The sequence below is a fragment of the Cyprinodon variegatus genome, unplaced genomic scaffold (genome assembly GCF_000732505.1).
Source record: "Cyprinodon variegatus isolate N-32 unplaced genomic scaffold, C_variegatus-1.0 Scaffold546, whole genome shotgun sequence".
In the NCBI taxonomy this organism is placed as follows: domain Eukaryota; kingdom Metazoa; phylum Chordata; class Actinopteri; order Cyprinodontiformes; family Cyprinodontidae; genus Cyprinodon; species Cyprinodon variegatus.
Window position 1 is genome coordinate 303669 of NW_015150999.1, and position 17544 is coordinate 321212.

Consider the following 17544-nt stretch of genomic DNA (forward strand, 5'->3'; position numbering starts at 1 on the left):
TCAGGTAGTTGATTTCCTTCTAAGAAAACATGCAAAAAGTTAACTGCTTACATATCAGCTTAAAAGATAAAGCCTGAGGGTCTTTTTCTTTATATATACTTTCCTTCAAGGTTTGAAGCTGAAACTTAGATTTTACTCAGATACTTAACTGTAAATTACATGAGGTTGAGGTACTGCATTTTAAATACAATGTAGAATAAACTGAACATGTGCATAAACATCTCATTGGAAATGACTGATTGATCAAAACTCCATATTTTTCTAGTAAGCACACTATACCAAAGCCCTAACACATCTTGCTTAACCATAACATGCTATTAACTAAAAATTTATTATTTTCTTTGATGATATGGATTAATGTGGAAGTATAAAAGATTTTAAAAGCTGCATTTTTCATAGACCAGTTTTCTGTTTATTCAGGCTTTTTTTTAACCAGTTGAGTAGTTATACAAATCCGAACCACATACAGCAAAGATGCTCTGCCGTATCCTTTTGCAATGTAACCTCAGTTTGTTCAACAAAATTATGAATTTGCAAGTGTTGACAGCCTTTCAGAAATATCAGATAAGGATCTACATTAACTATGGATACCAAATGACATATTAAGCAATGCTATCAATACAAAATAATTGCCCATTACTTGCATTCTTAATAAAGTTAAACTTAAAATGTCAGCTCCATAAATATTTCAACCTTGTTTAAAACAATCTCATAACCCTTTTTAATGCCACTGTTCTCTGCTTACAGTACATAATGTTTACTCTAAATATATAATGGCTCTCAAGGAAGGCTACTAGACAAGTAATCAGAATTAGCTACACTACACTACAAAAGGTCAAGATTTGGCAGTGTGAAAAGCAATGGCATTTGGCTTGAAGCTTTAGTAGATCAGATGTAAACCAGCAATGTGTTGATCTAAGGTTGTATTTAATATACTGGGTTTCAAAGTGAAGTTGAGAGCTACAGTATTCGAGAGTGAATCACCAACCTAAATGGAAAGTCTGCTGGGCACCTTAAAACAGGCATTAAACAATCTAATTAAAACATCTATTAAAGCATTTTTTTTTTGTACATATATAAAAAAGTATTTTGAATAACATTTATAATCTTCTGCTTAAAGGGTAATCAGAATTAGCTACACTAGTTAGCAGAAGGTCAGGTTTTAGTCACTACATCCACCAGATTTGGCTAAGAAACTAAGCCTGGTGGATACCTGTTCTATCCTAAATAAAATGACACATTGTCATTTTTTCACACTGCCGTACATTGAAATATTTTTTTTCTTTGTGTCAGCAAAGCCAAATGTTTTTTGGTTCTTTTTTGTAAACATTTGTTAAATGACATGATTTGTGCCAGCTATGCCTTTAAATTATTTGTAAAAGTCCTACTAGCGATTGACCACTGTGGTACAACACTTGGCTGGTTTAAATCCTACCTGAACAACAGGGAAAACATTTTTATCAACAGGTAACTTTACATCAGAGGCCATAAAAATCTCATGCTGCACTCCTCAAGGGTTCTTCATGGGGTCCCTCCTCTTTCATTTCTACATGCTCCCCCTAAGTCAGATCTTGATAAACAACAACATACGTTTGCATAACTATGCAGAAAACACAGCTCTGCACTGAGAATTTTACCAGATTACAATGAATCCATTCAAGTGCTGGGTAAATGCACAGAAGAATTCAGTGGATCAATGTGTTTAGCCAAACACAAAAATGAAGTAAAAATATTTGGAAAAATACAGGAGCATTTAAAATTTAAGCAAAAAGCTTTAGTATTCTTTAGCCATAAACTACTGATCAGAACTGAAATCTGAGAGTATTAACCACTCTCACATTTCATCCCCAGGTTTAAAGACTTTAGTCTCAGTGCGATCTTGAAAAACTCATCTATTTGTTTATCTTTAGTTGAATTTATTATTTGCCTCAGAAGTACAAGACAAAATTGCAGTTGATCCAGAATGCTGCTGCCTGCATCCTCATGAAATTAAGAAAAAAGAGCACTTCAACCCTGCTTTAAAGACCTAACAGTGACACACCATAGCTTAGTTTAAAATATTAAAATACTTTCAAGATAATTTACAGTATAGCTCACCTGTCCAGGAATAACCTCCTTGGGCACGGAATTCATGCACAAGGCATGAGGGTCACTGGATTTTACACACCAGCCCTGCAACAACAACAAAAAAAAGATACCATCTTTTTTAAACACTTCAGCAATGCAAAGTAATGTTAGATTCTTATTGTTTTGGTATCATAATGTCAAGATTAGTCATATTGACCTAAAATGAACAATCATTAAAATGTAGGCAAATAGAAGAAATGCAAGATTTGTCAGCAAAGCCTGGCAGTCCTCACAGTAGTAAATGTCAAAGCTTGCAGCATAAGAAGCAATAGCATTAGACTTGAAGCTTTAGCAGATTAACTGTAAGCTAGCAATTGGTGTAAAGTTATATTTGATATATCAAAGTGAGGTTGGTAGTTATTGACAGAGTAAATCACCAACTTAAATGGAAGGTCTGAGTGGCACTGTTAAACAAGCATTTAAAATATCTACAAAAGCTAAATAATAGTATTTTGTATATATATATATATATTTATATATTCTTCTTTTATATTACAGCAGGAAAACTGCATAATGAGAACAAGCCAATCCACATTATGTTTAAAGAAACCTATTATAAAATAGCAGTACATGTCATAAGTCTTTTTTGCAATTAAATATAACAGATACTCCCACAGTAGTAATTATGCATATGCACCAATTAATAGAAATAAAATATGATTTTCTTTTTAGTTTTTAAGCAGTGCAGGATCTATTGAGAGTCTGACAGGGGACAAAGAAACACATATGGGGAAACATGCTGCAAATGTTCACAACAGATTGCTTACAATAACTTTACACCAGATAATGTATTAATATGCTGCTCAATCGAATTAAATTCTCATTTATGCAACCAGACGGACTCTGTTTGCAAGTGAGCTTCTGGGAGATTCGCAGCTGCATCTATATAAATCCAATTATTCATCCTCTCTGAATTTTTATTGAAAGGCATATGACAAAAATGTAAAACTGAATTATAAAATATAATAATTATTACTTTAACATATTCTCTAGTCACTTAAAAGAACGCTTTTATAATATAACAGAATATGACTATCTTGTTGTAAAGTGCCTAACAAAAATATCTCTATTAAATCTTGAACTTTCTACCTTTTTATATCTCTACCAAAGAAATAACAGTTTTCTATGTATTACTCAAATTGATTAGATCAGAATTGTTAAGTAAAAATGAAATGTGACATAATTTCATAAATTTTTAACATAATTAAATTTTAAAAGAGTGCAGCTAATGTTTGTAATCAGAATATTTTGTCCTGATACCCTTACATAAAATCCTGTTCAGTTAATAGTCCTTACACCTCTTAGTTAAGTACCTTAAAAAAGTGATATTTAGGGAACAAAACTAGTAAAATGGGTGTTTAAATGAACATAATAGGAGGGCCCATTACCCACAAACACAATATTTGCATGCTAATATCTAGTAGTGGCAGCACTACGCAGTGGTGGTGCTTTTCATCAGTAATGACAGGGAGGGTAAGTGATAACAGCAAGGATGGAGCTATATACATGGAAATCCTTGATTTTTTTTCTGTATTTAGTAAAAAATAGTTGAAGGGCAAGGATTCCTGTATTTAGTATGTGCACTGCACCTTGGTTGCTCAAAGCACAGTGTAGGTGCCATCTGGAAATTAAATGAAATGAATGTGTGAGCTACTGCATTTCCAAAATACATATTACATATCTGGTCTGAATTAGGTCTGCCAGCCCAGGTGGTGGATGCAGATGGATACATTTAAAATTTTAGGGACATTTTTTGACAAATGTAATCATTCCTTAATTGGAAATATGTCCAACACTAATTGCCTTGTCTTCAAAGGCTCCAAGTGTATCGTGCTTACAAGCATGTGCAAACATGATTTGCAGATGCAATAAGTGTACATGTTGCGTGTGATGAGACCTACAGATTTGGTTCCGCTCTATTGACATAAGCAGAATGTCTGTTCCTAGGAAGTTTAAGTGTGGCCATAAAAGAAAGATGAGATTCTGAGCCAGTTGGAGGTTAAGATGACAATAAGTATTAAAAAATAGCAATAATGCTAATACTGAATATTAGTAATAGTGCACTGCAAATATAGCTCAAAGTGTTACAACCAAATTTAAAAGCAAATCTAAAACAATGAAAATAAAATTTTATAAACACAGGAAAGCATATCCTCCAATTTGCATGGTTGAGTCATCAGAATAGGATCTGCATATTTATGAAGACATGTGCTAAAACAGGTTTGCACATGCTATTAAGCATTGTTCACTTGGAATCTTTGAAGATTAATTTTAAATATGTCCATCTGAATCTACCACCTGGGCTACTGAACACAAATCACTTTTTACTTCCTTTATGAACCACTCTGCACACACAAAAAACCTTGAACGTGTTTTAGAATGTGAAACCTTTTGAAGATCAGACCCTAGTAATTCATATTTCAGTAAACACAAACTATGTTTTTCATTATGGTCAATATGACCGTACACCTCCATCAACTGTTTGGCTAAAGCGGCCTCGGGCAAACCAGTTCTTTAAATGTGGCTAAATACGAATGGTGGTGTTGGTGATGGAATGATCTATACCCCTTTTCAGTAACACCTTACAATAAGGTACGCAAAATATGATTAACTACTTGAGAGCGGCTAGAGAACTAATCAGGAACTAATTGGCAGTTAATTAGTACTAACAGGGGAGCACCCATCCCATCCCTATTATGGAACTACTGCTTAGTTACCAGGGAAACACAGTGTAACCAAGCAGGAACAAAAGGCTAGTTTCACTTAACTTAAGGGTACATAAAAACATTAGTTACCTGTAAGAACTTAGTGTGTGGCTAAAAACATTAGCTTAAAAAAAGTATACCTGCATTAGCTGAATTAAATAAAGCCTACCTTTTGAGGGTCCAGTGTGAAGTTGGGTCTTAGCAGACTGCCTGCATCAGCATGGTTGTCATGGTCCACCTCATACATGTTGTATGACGGGTTACCAATTTCCACGTTTATACCTCCGTTTGTCATGGGCTGCCTCTGCACCCTTTTTCCCCTGAGGAGAGTGTGAGAGAAAGAGAGAGTCATTAACATGAACCACAACATCCAGGTCAGCTTCTCCCCCAGTGCTGCACATCTCCACACAAGACATCACACCAGACTACGCTTGGAGAATACAAACTTGAGATAGTTACATTCAAAATAGGCACAAAAAAAAGGTATTTAAAAAGCTGAGGCTTTCATTTATCCACAATGCTGGACATTATTTGATACCGCCAGCCATTTCATTTAAGTACTTGTGTTTTATCTGCATACCTTTGTCTGCGTCTGCAGATGTAAACACCTGCCACCACCATCACAATGAGGATAACCAGCAGAACCAGAGGTACAATGATGGCAATGCTTCCTGGAGGACAAACAGAGGAGACATGGTGGGAAGTGTTGGCAATGAAAATGAGGTGAGATGAATTCAGACGGTGACCACGAAGGTCATCTTTGATTCTTTTTATATTTCTAATATCGGCCGGCATCTCTTTGTTCCATTAACCAGCCAGCTGTTCAGCCCAAATAATACATAAAGCTGTATTTAGATAAACAGTAAGTACATAAAAAAATAGATGTTGTACATGGAGCTTTTTTTGTGAAAGAAAAAAGTGATCTATAAGGGAAAATAATTTTGAAAGTCGACGTTGTGGAAACTGCATCGCACTGTTGTTATGCAATTGAATGTATTTAAGTGTTTTAATGTATATTTTAAACCAATGAAATAAAATAGACTTGTTGAATTTAAATTTAGTAAACATGCTCAATCAAAGCTAGCGACCCAAACCATGTCAACTGGTAACGCTGGCTATACTTTTTTTTCTTAGAGGTAGGATGTCTGTTCTAACAGAGGGTCCATTTAAATAGTGGTTTCTTGGCACAGACCCTTTCTTTAAGCATAGTCTATATACATTTTTACATTTACAGTCATTTACAATAAATTTGGAATAACCTTCCGATACCTATTCTGATGTAGACACACAACAAAACTGATTTTGAATGGCAGCTGAAGATTCTCAGTCATCCAGGTCATAGTCATTCCAAAAAAGTAAAAAAAAACAATCCACAGGACTTTCTCTTAGAGAGAAAAGGAGAGAAAAGAGAGAAAAACCAACTTTATACAGAGAAGGGTGACTCAGGTTTCAGCTGTTAGAAACCTGAAATGCAGCAATAGAGTTGATTCCTTCCCGCTATCATCTCAACCCCCAGCCCCAAGCAGGGGACCAACACATCTCGCCTGGTCGGCCAGGCCAACAACGACCCTAACGACTCCCTTTTCAGAGGCATAGACCAGTACTGAGTATAAGATCTCAACAACACCCCACTCCTAAGGGGTGGAACCCCTAACGGATACTTCCGGTTCAATATGCATGTTTTCTAAGCCAAAACAAGGCTTTGTTTTTGGCTACTCTATAAAACTTGGAACTCGACACAAATTCTGACATTTTGAAATAAAGAAAACTTCCTTGATGGGAAGCGAAACATCTTCAAACTTAGAAAAAAAGTCCAGTGGATTGTTTTGTAACCTTTTTTTGGAATGATTTTGAATGGGTTAAATAAATAATTGATCTGAATGTTCCTTGGAGTATTCTTAAAATTCTTAAAATCCAGTCTGAAAACAACCAAATTAGATAAGCTCTGCTAAACCCATGGGTTAAGTAACCTACAGAATTATGCAAAAAGGTTGATTGTCAAGTCATGAGTGTTTAAGAGGCAAAATCCTGCATACTAAAACTCCATGGATAAGTAAAGATATTAGGATGAATAGAACTGAGACATAAAAAAAATGTATGATTCTTGACATCTCCAATTCTTACCTCCACTTGTGTTGTCTGATCTGCTGCTCTTAGGGGCGGGTCTTTCACACTGGGTCCCAGCCCAATTGGCTGAACATCTGAAGGAAGTTTAAACAGAATATTTCCTCTTAGTTGTCAAAGTGCTGAAAACACACCTTAGCAAAGTGCAATAGAGTATGCTGTGATGGTGGTTCACATATGCAACACATTATGAGCAAGACTGATTAAGCCTTGCAGTGAGGTGCTTTGATCCAACAAAAACAAAGAAATCACCTGGAGAGAGAATGCACACTATGTACATCTATATAGTGTCCACAAACAGCGTGCGTTAAATTACTAATGCTGAATACTCGATTAATAAAAAGATATACATATAAAATGACAGCAGAACAACAAATCATCTCATTTGTGTTCCAATGGAATCCAATGGGTGTGATGTATGACCCTTGTTAAAAAAGGTGATATTTAATTTCACACCTCAGTCACAGATGGGACCGTAAAGCATGAGTGATCAGGTGGGCGCGGCAGGGTGATGAAATTATTCTAAATTACATGCACTCTCATACTCAGAACATCAGGCTATCAAAAATAAGAATGCAGCCGCATAGATGTGGGAAATGAATCGCGCCTTTGTAGGACGAAATGTCAGTGCGACATGAATTTTAATGGGACGTTGGAGGCAAGGTGGAGTTTTATCTCCTTTCCAAAGTACATACCAAGAAAATTAACTCCCTAAAATGAAAGGAATTCTAAATTCTTTTTCAAGAGTAACATCAATTACTGAATATTAACTTGAAAATGATATATGATTCAGGCCATTAGCTGATATGTTTAGCGGCTAATAGCGTATAGGTTGCAAATACTAGGTGCTTACATCACACGTAGAATAGCATGTTTTATTACCCCTGGGTTCTATTGTGTACATTGAGGACTGCATGAGATGGTGAAATGGGTGGTAGTAAAGGGGCCAACAGAGATGCTAAGTCATGCAGCAAATGACAATGTAATAAGTGCTGAATTAGTTATTAACTGTTTAAGGTATATCTAGTTTCGGCAGTGCCCTGGGTAAAAGATGATAGGTTAATCTTGTCTATTGATGCCTAAATGTGATGATACAAACAGACCTTATAAGGTTTGTCTCAAGTTATTATGGTATTTATTTGCTAAAAAAAATCCTTCCTTCCTTTCTTCCATCCATCCATCCATCCATCCATCCATCCATCCATCCATCCATCCATCCATTTAAAAAGATGAACATTGAGTCATGAAATTTTCAGTGTTCATATTAGACATGTTTAGGGGTCCTTTATCAAACAAATCTTGATTTTTGTCCAACAAAATCTCAATAATTTCCTTTTGATACTTTCATCCAAACATTAGTGAGACAGATTTTCAAGACATGCTTTACTAACATGGTAAGGTTAGTTTAAATATATCCTAGCTCCTACACTATCAGTAAACAATTATATTTCCTTGTCATTTAGTATCTTGCACTTATTACTTGACATTTTGCTACAAGAAGGTACCATATTTATATACTGCACTGAGGCTCAGATGATGCTAAATGAAGTGGAGGGTGAGCGTATACAGAGGGGTGAGTGGACTCTGAACAAAGCTGGACAGGTGAGAGGGACCTACTTGCAGCGAGGTTTGTTAAGAGCTGTTAATGTACACATCCCCTCATTCTGACAGAAGTAATCGCAGGGGTTGGCCAGCTCATCACAACGTTGGTTCTTGAACCCTGAAGTGCAGCTGCAAAACATTGTGTTGGGAGTGATGAAAGGGCCCAGAAAATGTATGTTGTTGAACACTTGGCTGCTTGACGAATGGAGATTGACTCACTAAATCCTTTAAGCACCTTCAGTTGTCAGACGGAATAAAGCAGTGTTGTGTTTTCAGAGAACAAATTAGGAAAATAAATCATGTGGAAACACAAATCTGCCTCTGAGAAGGAAAGAAGTGTCTCCTCTGAAAAAGACATGTTATTTCGATGTATGTGTAGGCAACTATACAGTATCAAGTTACAACAAGGTTCAAAAATTAGGATTTGAAAGTGGTGAAAAAAAAAATCTGTTCAGCTATTCCTGCCCTTTAAAAGGAATGTAGGAGAAAAACAGGAAGAACTGTGTTTTCACTTGATGGTTGTTTCAAGCATATCCTTGCTCTGTCTCCATCACCTGTTGCTGTGTGCTGACGATAATTTTGCTGAATGAAACAGCCTCCATTCATTTGATGATATCAATTCAAAAATACTTTATTAATCCAAATTAAATACAATTATGGTTGCAGGTTAACTATATTTTTTTCAATGCTTGAAAGTAATGTTAATTAAAAAACATTACAACTATGATAGAAATATAGTTGTGAATATCAAAGTTGTGTTATTCAGCAGCCGTAGACATTTTTGTTTTTTTATAAAAGTTGATCAGACTTTTTGGAAATAGGGAGGCCATTTATGCAATCACATAAGCATACTCTATATGGTTTTTTTTACCAATTTTTCCTTAACCCTAAATGGCAGGATGGTTAAAAAAAACAAACAAACAAAAAAAAGAATAACTTTTGTTAATCTTGAAGTAAACAAAAAAGCAAAAACAAAACAAAACAAAAACAAATGCAAGTCCTTCTTGATATGCCTAAAACTTTGATTTGAAAATGGAAATACATCAGTGAAAAAAGTGACTCCTAAGATTTTGGTGGTTGCACTTAAAAAAAGAAAAAAATACCATGCTGTTCAAACTTGCAATGAAAGTTGCCAATCTTGCAATCTTATAAACTTAGTATAAACCTAATAATTTTGAAATGGTCTCCACTGAAAATGCAGAATGGTTAATACTTCCTTTTAATGCTAAAATTATAGTTTCCAGCAATTATACAAAACCAGATTAATATACATTGGATACTATGGAATAGGAGCTAAAGACTGTTTAATAAGAACATGGAAAAATTAGCTGAGCTGTAAATCATTAGGTATTGTGCAACTGAGGCTTTCTTGCTTTTACATTTTTCCGGACACAAATAAAGAAAAGATTTTGCATTTGCTTTTTTAAGGAATTTTATACAGTTACTATCATCTCAGTTGCATCCGCTTTACACAGCCAGGTTTTTGCATTTGGGGAGCATGATGAAACATATATTAACTGAGGATTAAGGTCAACCTTTATGATTTCTTGACACCACCATATCCATCATCTCACATCATTTCAAGTCTTTGGAGCAAATAATAAACCGCATTATCAGGAACGGTTAACCTCATCGAATAAGATGGAGTAATTTGCATAGAAATTGATTCTATCCCCTGGAATTTGGAGAGAGGTGACCGCAAATTTCAATTTAACTACAGTGGACAATGAGCATTTAAAAAAAGAAAAAAATAGACAGATGGCTTTTGAAATGGATTTCCAATTTCCTCCTTGGACAGATTTTTAACACGCAGTGAATGCGATTATAGCAGAGGAAATGTTCATGTTTAGCAGCAACGTGAGTAGTCTTCATTCCCTTATGTGTGCCACTCTAGCTTTTGTCTATTGCAAGTTTTTTGAGTTCCATGCATACTGAGGCATTAATAAGGAACTTTTTTTTGTTGAAGAAAAAACCCTTCTAAAGCCAGCTGCTGTAGACAGTCGGCAAGGTCTGACATAAGCTTTAAACTGCAGAGGAACAGCATGAGATGTTCAGAATGGCAGGCTTTGAAACAGTTTCAAACCATTTTTATCTGCCTAAAACCTTAAGTCACAGAGAGGTGTCACACTACACAGGGTGGCGTACTGGCACTCAGCCCCCTGCTGCTCATCGGTCCTTCAAACAGTGACATCAAATCTTCTCTCAATTTAAAGAGGGGTTTTTTTGTAATCCAAAAGGAGACACTTATCTTGTTGAGTTCTTGAGGCGAAAAAAAAAAAAAGGTATCCCTTGATAATTTTCACTCCAGCTCTAAAAGCCTCTCTTTGCCGAGTCGGTATTTCAATGGAACCATGTCTGCATGGAATACATTCAACCTCCACCACCTCCACCTCTTTCACCCATTAGAGTGTAACTTACTGACAGAAAGGCAGGCTGGTGTCCGGATCCAGGTGACAGGTACCTCCATTGTAGCAATATCCATCACACAGTTGACAGCTTGGTGCAATTCTACCATTTGTGCAGCTAGAGGGTGAAGAAATAATTGACTCGCATTACAAGCTGAAAACTGTACTTTAACAAGATGGAGAAGGGTGGGGTGAGTTTTGGGTGATTTTTGTCAAACAAACTCATTATTTCTGTAAAGCAAGACACTTCTTGCTTTTATTTCTAAATGCCAAATATCCACATTTCATAAGTGACTGGAAATTTTTAAAACATTTTAATAATGGCCATTTTATGAGAAGAAACAACAGTTAAAATAAACTATTTAAGTGCAGTAATAAATACAAAAAACATAGAGATCTATCAACATTTATCAAACAAAGAATAATAATTGGGTTTAAGAACTGAAATGAACTAAATAGATGCACAGAAAAAGAATAGAGAAATAGTAAAACTACATTGAAAAATAGCAAGATATAACAATATCATTGCAAAATAATATTGTCTCTCTAATATCTAATGTTATGATTATAAGTGGAATTAGAATATAGTAATAAAGTATTTTTATAATGCAAATATTTACTATAATAACTAGAATCGCAGTCAGAGAGGGCAGACCTCTGCCAAGAAGCTGACATATTGTGACTTCCACCTTAAATTAATCTCTGAATTCACAGAATCTTTCAAAAACTTCCTTGATCCAGATGGTGATCCGGATCATCTCAAAATCTAATCCTTTGTTGCCATTCATAATACACACCTTCTCTAAAAAATTTAAGCAAAATCTGTTCAGAACTTTTTTCTTTTTTTGAAAACAGACAAACTGATGCCCATGAAATCATACAGTAGTAGCCATTCAAAATTTCCCCACTTCCTTGATGCCATTGGCTGGTTCCCTACAATTCCTTTTTAAACATCAATCATTGTACCAAAATATTCTGCCATGATTTGTGGACAATAAGGTCTAAAGAGAATCATCATCTCCATGTAATTCAGTGAAAGGGTGGAGTCAGAGTAAAAAAAATATGCATGCCCAGGAGAAAGGAGGGGGTCACTTCAGTGGCTGGAAGCTGGAGGGGATTTTGCTGGAAGTTGCAGGGAAGCACTAGAAAAACAATTTAGAAATAAGTAAAAAAAATCTTAAATTAAGTGTATTTACCCTTAATTTGAGTAGGTAAATGAGATAGTTTGCCAATGGAATGAGTACTTTTACTCTTAAAATAAGATATTTAGATCAAATGCACTTGAAATAAGACAATGCAGTTGTTGTTGTTTTTTATTTTAAATGTAAATTGTCTTGTTCCATTGGCAAAATGTCTCTTTTATCTCCTCAATCCAAGATCAAATGCACTTATTTTAAGAAAAAAATAACTTATCTAGATTTCGATTTTTTCCTGTGAGTGGGCTTCCATTCGGCTGGCGTTGGACTGGGAAGGGCCATTTTAAATGGCGGCTACAGTAAAATCTTTGGCAGAGGTAATCATAAACTGAAAATATTACAAGCAGTTGTTACTTGAACGTCATAATTATGAACCAATAAAATACTCAGTTAATTGATCTATCTGTTATAGTAGATTTTGTAGCTTATTTTTAGTGATATATTGAAGGAAATAGACATTACTGCATTAATATATGTGAGACAAATAATATACATTCAAATACTGAATTAGAAAAACATGAACCTGGCTTCTATTTAACTAATATTATTGTCAGTTAAAATGTAGCAATGTTTGCAAACATATCTTTTATTTTATCCTATTAAATACATTTAAGAAACCCACAAACTGTGGGCACAGCAACTGTCACGTGAAGTGAGTACATTATACATTTGCTTTAAAAATGATCAGGAAATATATTGGGTAAAGATTTAAGCAACTAAAATAATGGATGAGAATGTCAAGCACTCACTTGCAAACCACATCTCCTGTTTCCTCGTTAATAAGGCAGGGTGCTCCATGGCATCGAAGACACTTGTCCACCTCACACTTGTTTCCTTCATACCTGGCAGGACAAACGCATTCCACATAGCCGCTGCTGGATAACGTGCAGGCCTTGGAGTTCACGCAGTAGTGATGGCAGATGTCTATTTCATATTAAGAAGCATAAAATGTAAGTTTAGTGTATAAGCTGGTTAGATAAGAATTGTAGAGGGCTTTAATGGGACTTAATTATCCACATCAAATGGCATCTTAGCCACAGATGGAAACATATCTCCCCTTGGGCAAGCAGCAGTGAGAAGATATTAATGATGTGTGAGTGGAATTGTTTTCTCCCATCCCATTATGTCAATGCGCTCCTAAGAAAAATCTATAATAGTGGAAATGAAATACCCAAAGGTTGTAAGATGGTAGAACTCTAATTCTGTTTATCTTCAATTTGACGCAAATATGATGTTTGCTGAAAGATAACACTTTGGGCTACGGTTTATGTTGAGCACTCAATATGTGCAAAAAGCATTCTCTTTTGTGATTTTTACACAGCATTCCTGAATATAGATCAGAGGGATTACAAGTAAAAGTCAGATGCAGTATGTAAAAGACAAGTTGAATACGTCCCAACCTGAGATAGAAAACTCACGGTAAAGACAGCGATCCCCGGTGTACTCTGCCATGCAGCGGCACACAGGCTGATTTCCCTCAGTGACGTCACATGTTCCCCCATTTAGACAATAATTGTCACAAATCCGCTTCTCACAGAAAGGCCCAGAGAATCCTACTGGACAACGGCATGTAGGCTTTCCTGTGAAAAGATCCAGATGATAAAGTTGAAAAGCTCAGCATCAATTACATACATATGTTTTGGGCTCTAACTGTGTTCTTTCTGCCCTAAAAAAAAAACTGTAATTAAAGAATTAATTATAATACACCCAGACTTAATTATTGCTTGACCTGTTAAATCAAGAAATTACCCAAACAGAACATGTCTGAGAACTTGAAGTAAAGCAACACTTAATGAGCCAATCTTAAAAAAGTCACATTTCCTTCAAAAGGTCACAAAACAACCAACCATATCTAAGGTCCTTTACAATAATTAAAATAAGCATAACAAGGTGTGAACATTTAATTTTTAATAGATTTCTGAGTTGGCAATCACTGCCGACCAATCAGATTACAAAGACCCACCATTGTGGTATAAGCTTCAATATGCAGTTCATCCCTGAAAATCCTCCAGTTTGACATGCTTATAACAATTCTGCAAAGCAGGGTGAGTGAAAAGTCCTCTGAGGCCATAAAGCTCATCGCTATGTCTTGCAAATGATGGGTGGCAGTTGTTGCCACAAAGATTGACACAACCAGTTATGAGTTCAGGGGCAATTACTCTTTAAAATAGATGGTTAGGATAACTTCAAAAACTGCCTTTAGTTTCTGCTTGGGCTATCCTAACTGATACCAGGAGGAGCACATTTTTTTATAACTGGGTAACAAAGGATGCATGATAGGAAACATTTTTGTTTGTTTTGTTTTTTTCTTTTTGCAGAATTTGAATGAGTTTATGCTAAAACTATACCACTAGTGGAATTCTGGATAGAGCATTCATCCAGTCATTTTCATTTTAATTTATTTTTTATTATGTGTAGTAGGAGTAGTTTTAAACTTTGTATACTCCAGTCAGTGACTTGATTTATCAAGTTAGTTGACAATATAAACAATTTGCATGTGTGGATCACTCTGAATATTTCCAGCATACAGTGAGTTTTTTTGTAACTAGTCCAAAAAAACATATATTTGATTTACCTTGATATGTGCAATATTTTTTTTTGTCACGCAATGGTACTGCTGAGTTTTAACGCTAACATTTACAGATTTTGTTGCATGCTGGTTGAGTTGGAGATTCATGGTACCTCAGAAAAAATGCTCTACTTAAAGTCAGAAATACAAGCCAGATATGCAAAAATTTAATACCAGAAACCTACTTTTTTTACAAGCTGACCCAATTTATGACTGCAATAATAAAAATGTAACTGCAGGTAAACACACGCATATTTATTTTCTTATTTCACATCAACGTTGGCTTATCTGCTGGCTGAGTATTTCTATTTTCAGGTTCATAGTTGCATAAGGCCTCAGATACCAACTTTCTATCCAGTCAAGGTCTATTTGATGCTCTTTTGAATGATGAAAAACAAGTTTGGTCAACAACTTAATACATAGCAGAAGGTAATATTTGGATGCAGAGAGAAGTCATGATGTGAAGCCAAATGGAAGCTGGTGACCTTGATTTACACAGTTGTGTATCATTAATAACACACTAACCAAAAATATGTTTTTCCTCAGTGGTAAAAAAAAAAGAAATGAAATAGCTCTTAATAAAAGCACAATGTTTGTTTCAACACTGATGTTTTATAATGCAAAGCTCATTAAAGCAGTTCTAAAGAACTTTCAGTTTTGGCTCCCCCAGTGGACAAAGACAGTATTTCCCGTAAGTACCAGTAAGGACCACTGGAAACAGAAATAAATACATTTCTGTTTCCAGTGGCTGTGTGAATGATGTATAGTGATGAAGTATGAATCTAATTGTGGTGAAACAATATTATATGATGAGGTGAAAAATAAAAAAGGTTTAACTTTGGATTTGTTTAAATCAAAGTTATGCACAACCTGTTTTGTTTTTTGTTTTTATTTAAACATAGAGTAAACTGTTTATTTTTCTTTAACCCCTTGAAAAATAATGTAAGCAAAGGTTTTTAATTGAGGTAAGTGAAAAACACTAAAGAGAGCTTGGTTCAATTCTGCACCTCATCTAAAAACAACAACAAAAACAAGGCATCTTCTGAATCCTTGATCGGTTGTTTTTGTAATGAAAATGTTGAACTCGTAATTAAAATGTTTTTTTGGATTCTGAAAACACAGCTGTAGGGAAAATAAACATTGTGGCAAAGTTGCTGTGAATGTTTTTTTTATGTTTTTTGTCTGCAGTGAGTTCATTTCTGAGGCTGAGCAATATTAGCGGATAAAGGTTTATATATGCAGACCCTGCAAAGGTTTATATGCAGCTTTAGGAGTTGAAGTTAAACTAATACTAAGTATGACATAACTTAGAGGTTGTGATTTTTTTTTTTTTTTTTTGTCTTTTATCTATTTTATAAGTTTTGGGTTTTTTTTCCACTTTCCACAGAAAACAAAACCTTTGTAAAAAGAGAAATATCAGAAAAGGTAAATATATGTATTACTAAGTGAGCTGAGGGGTGAGTCTATGTCACTCACACATGCCTCTTAAAACACATAGTCCAGCCACACTGAATGCCAAAGCACATATTTCGGGTAACTTTAAGGTAAAGACCTGTCACTGCTCCCTGCACCCAACATGACAAGGAGTCAAAAGATTAGGGGACAAAAACAGTCACTTTTATGCAGCAGCATGAAAGTGACTGCAACAAAGAGCACAGAGGTTATTCCTGATCTTAGTATCAATAAGCGCCTCAAATGGGAAATAGCTTAAAGAGCAGCTGCTAAGTCAGTGGGAGAGTGAGGCTGATGCAGATGCCAAAGAGGGACAGGTAGAAGCCAGAACTATGATGTAGGCTGAAGCAGGCGCTAAAAATTGAATGCTGACTCAGTAGGACCTATAATTGTAAGCTTTAGATTACAGTTTATAATTACCCAGCTAGATTTGAAGTGGAAGTTTACTCTAAGCACCTTTAGGATCATGATGAGGGAGCAGAGTGACTTCATCTGAGCTCCAGTTAAAGTTAAATGGAGCTTTTCATATCATGATTTGCATCATGAGGGGAAAATATTTAGTGCTTTACTTTAGTAAAAAATGAAAGGCTTTAATCCTAAAGTAGTCATATTATGACAATGTGTCTCATTGCAGCCAATCCTACATTCCAGTTTTTACATAAAGAAAAAAAAGTGTGGCTCAATAAACTGGGAAAAACAAAACACAAAAGTCTGAATCTAAGCTTTTGTCGTCTATTTTATCTACACTGATTCTAAACATAGACATTTGGGGTGTTTAAAGGTGCAGAAAAACAATACATCACCATAATTTATCACAAGTGTAACATTAAATACTAACATTTTTCTCTGGATTATACATGTAATCTGCAATTTTACTTAAAATGTATCAAACAACAAGTATAGAATTTAACTGTAGGTAAAACGTGCAGAAAAAACTATAATAATAGTAAAGCATGAATTTCAGACTAAGAGCAGACAGACTGATTTATTATGTTTGGCAGGGTAAATGAAACTGGTTTATTCTTTAAAAAAACTGCAGTCAAATACAGCGAGGCCATAAATGGAGGAACATATTTAGAGTATTCATTAATTTTCAATTTCATATGTTTTCATTTCAGCATATTAGCTGAAAATGTTGTCGAATTGCTGGTGGCGGTAATTGTTGACTCAGATCTCATTTTGAGTGCACAACCTAATAAGTTTAGGAGAATAAATAATTAAATAGATAAATAGGCAGGGAGCTAAATCCGCCGATCGTTGACCCAAAGTTAAGCCCTTGTTGGATACAGACAACATTTTTGTGTGCCAGCAATTAATAGCAAATTTCTGCAACTTTCTTCTGCATTTGGTCAAGTATAGTTTTA

The 17544-nt window shown here is 35.2% G+C and overlaps 1 protein-coding gene across 1 annotated transcript in view; it reads right to left on the minus strand.

Moving 5' to 3' along the window:
• The window catches only part of lrp1b (LDL receptor related protein 1B), a gene marked incomplete at its 5' end in the record, with an annotated part of 277806 nt that overhangs the window by 1580 nt on the left and 258682 nt on the right, over positions 1–17544 (minus strand). Inside the window, 8 exons of the mRNA XM_015391547.1 lie at positions 2098–2172; positions 5002–5152; positions 5413–5503; positions 6957–7033; positions 8574–8687; positions 10977–11081; positions 12909–13083; positions 13578–13739. Of these exons, the coding sequence (XP_015247033.1) occupies positions 2098–2172; positions 5002–5152; positions 5413–5503; positions 6957–7033; positions 8574–8687; positions 10977–11081; positions 12909–13083; positions 13578–13739 (950 nt within the window). The remainder of the gene's footprint in view (positions 1–2097; positions 2173–5001; positions 5153–5412; positions 5504–6956; positions 7034–8573; positions 8688–10976; positions 11082–12908; positions 13084–13577; positions 13740–17544) is intronic.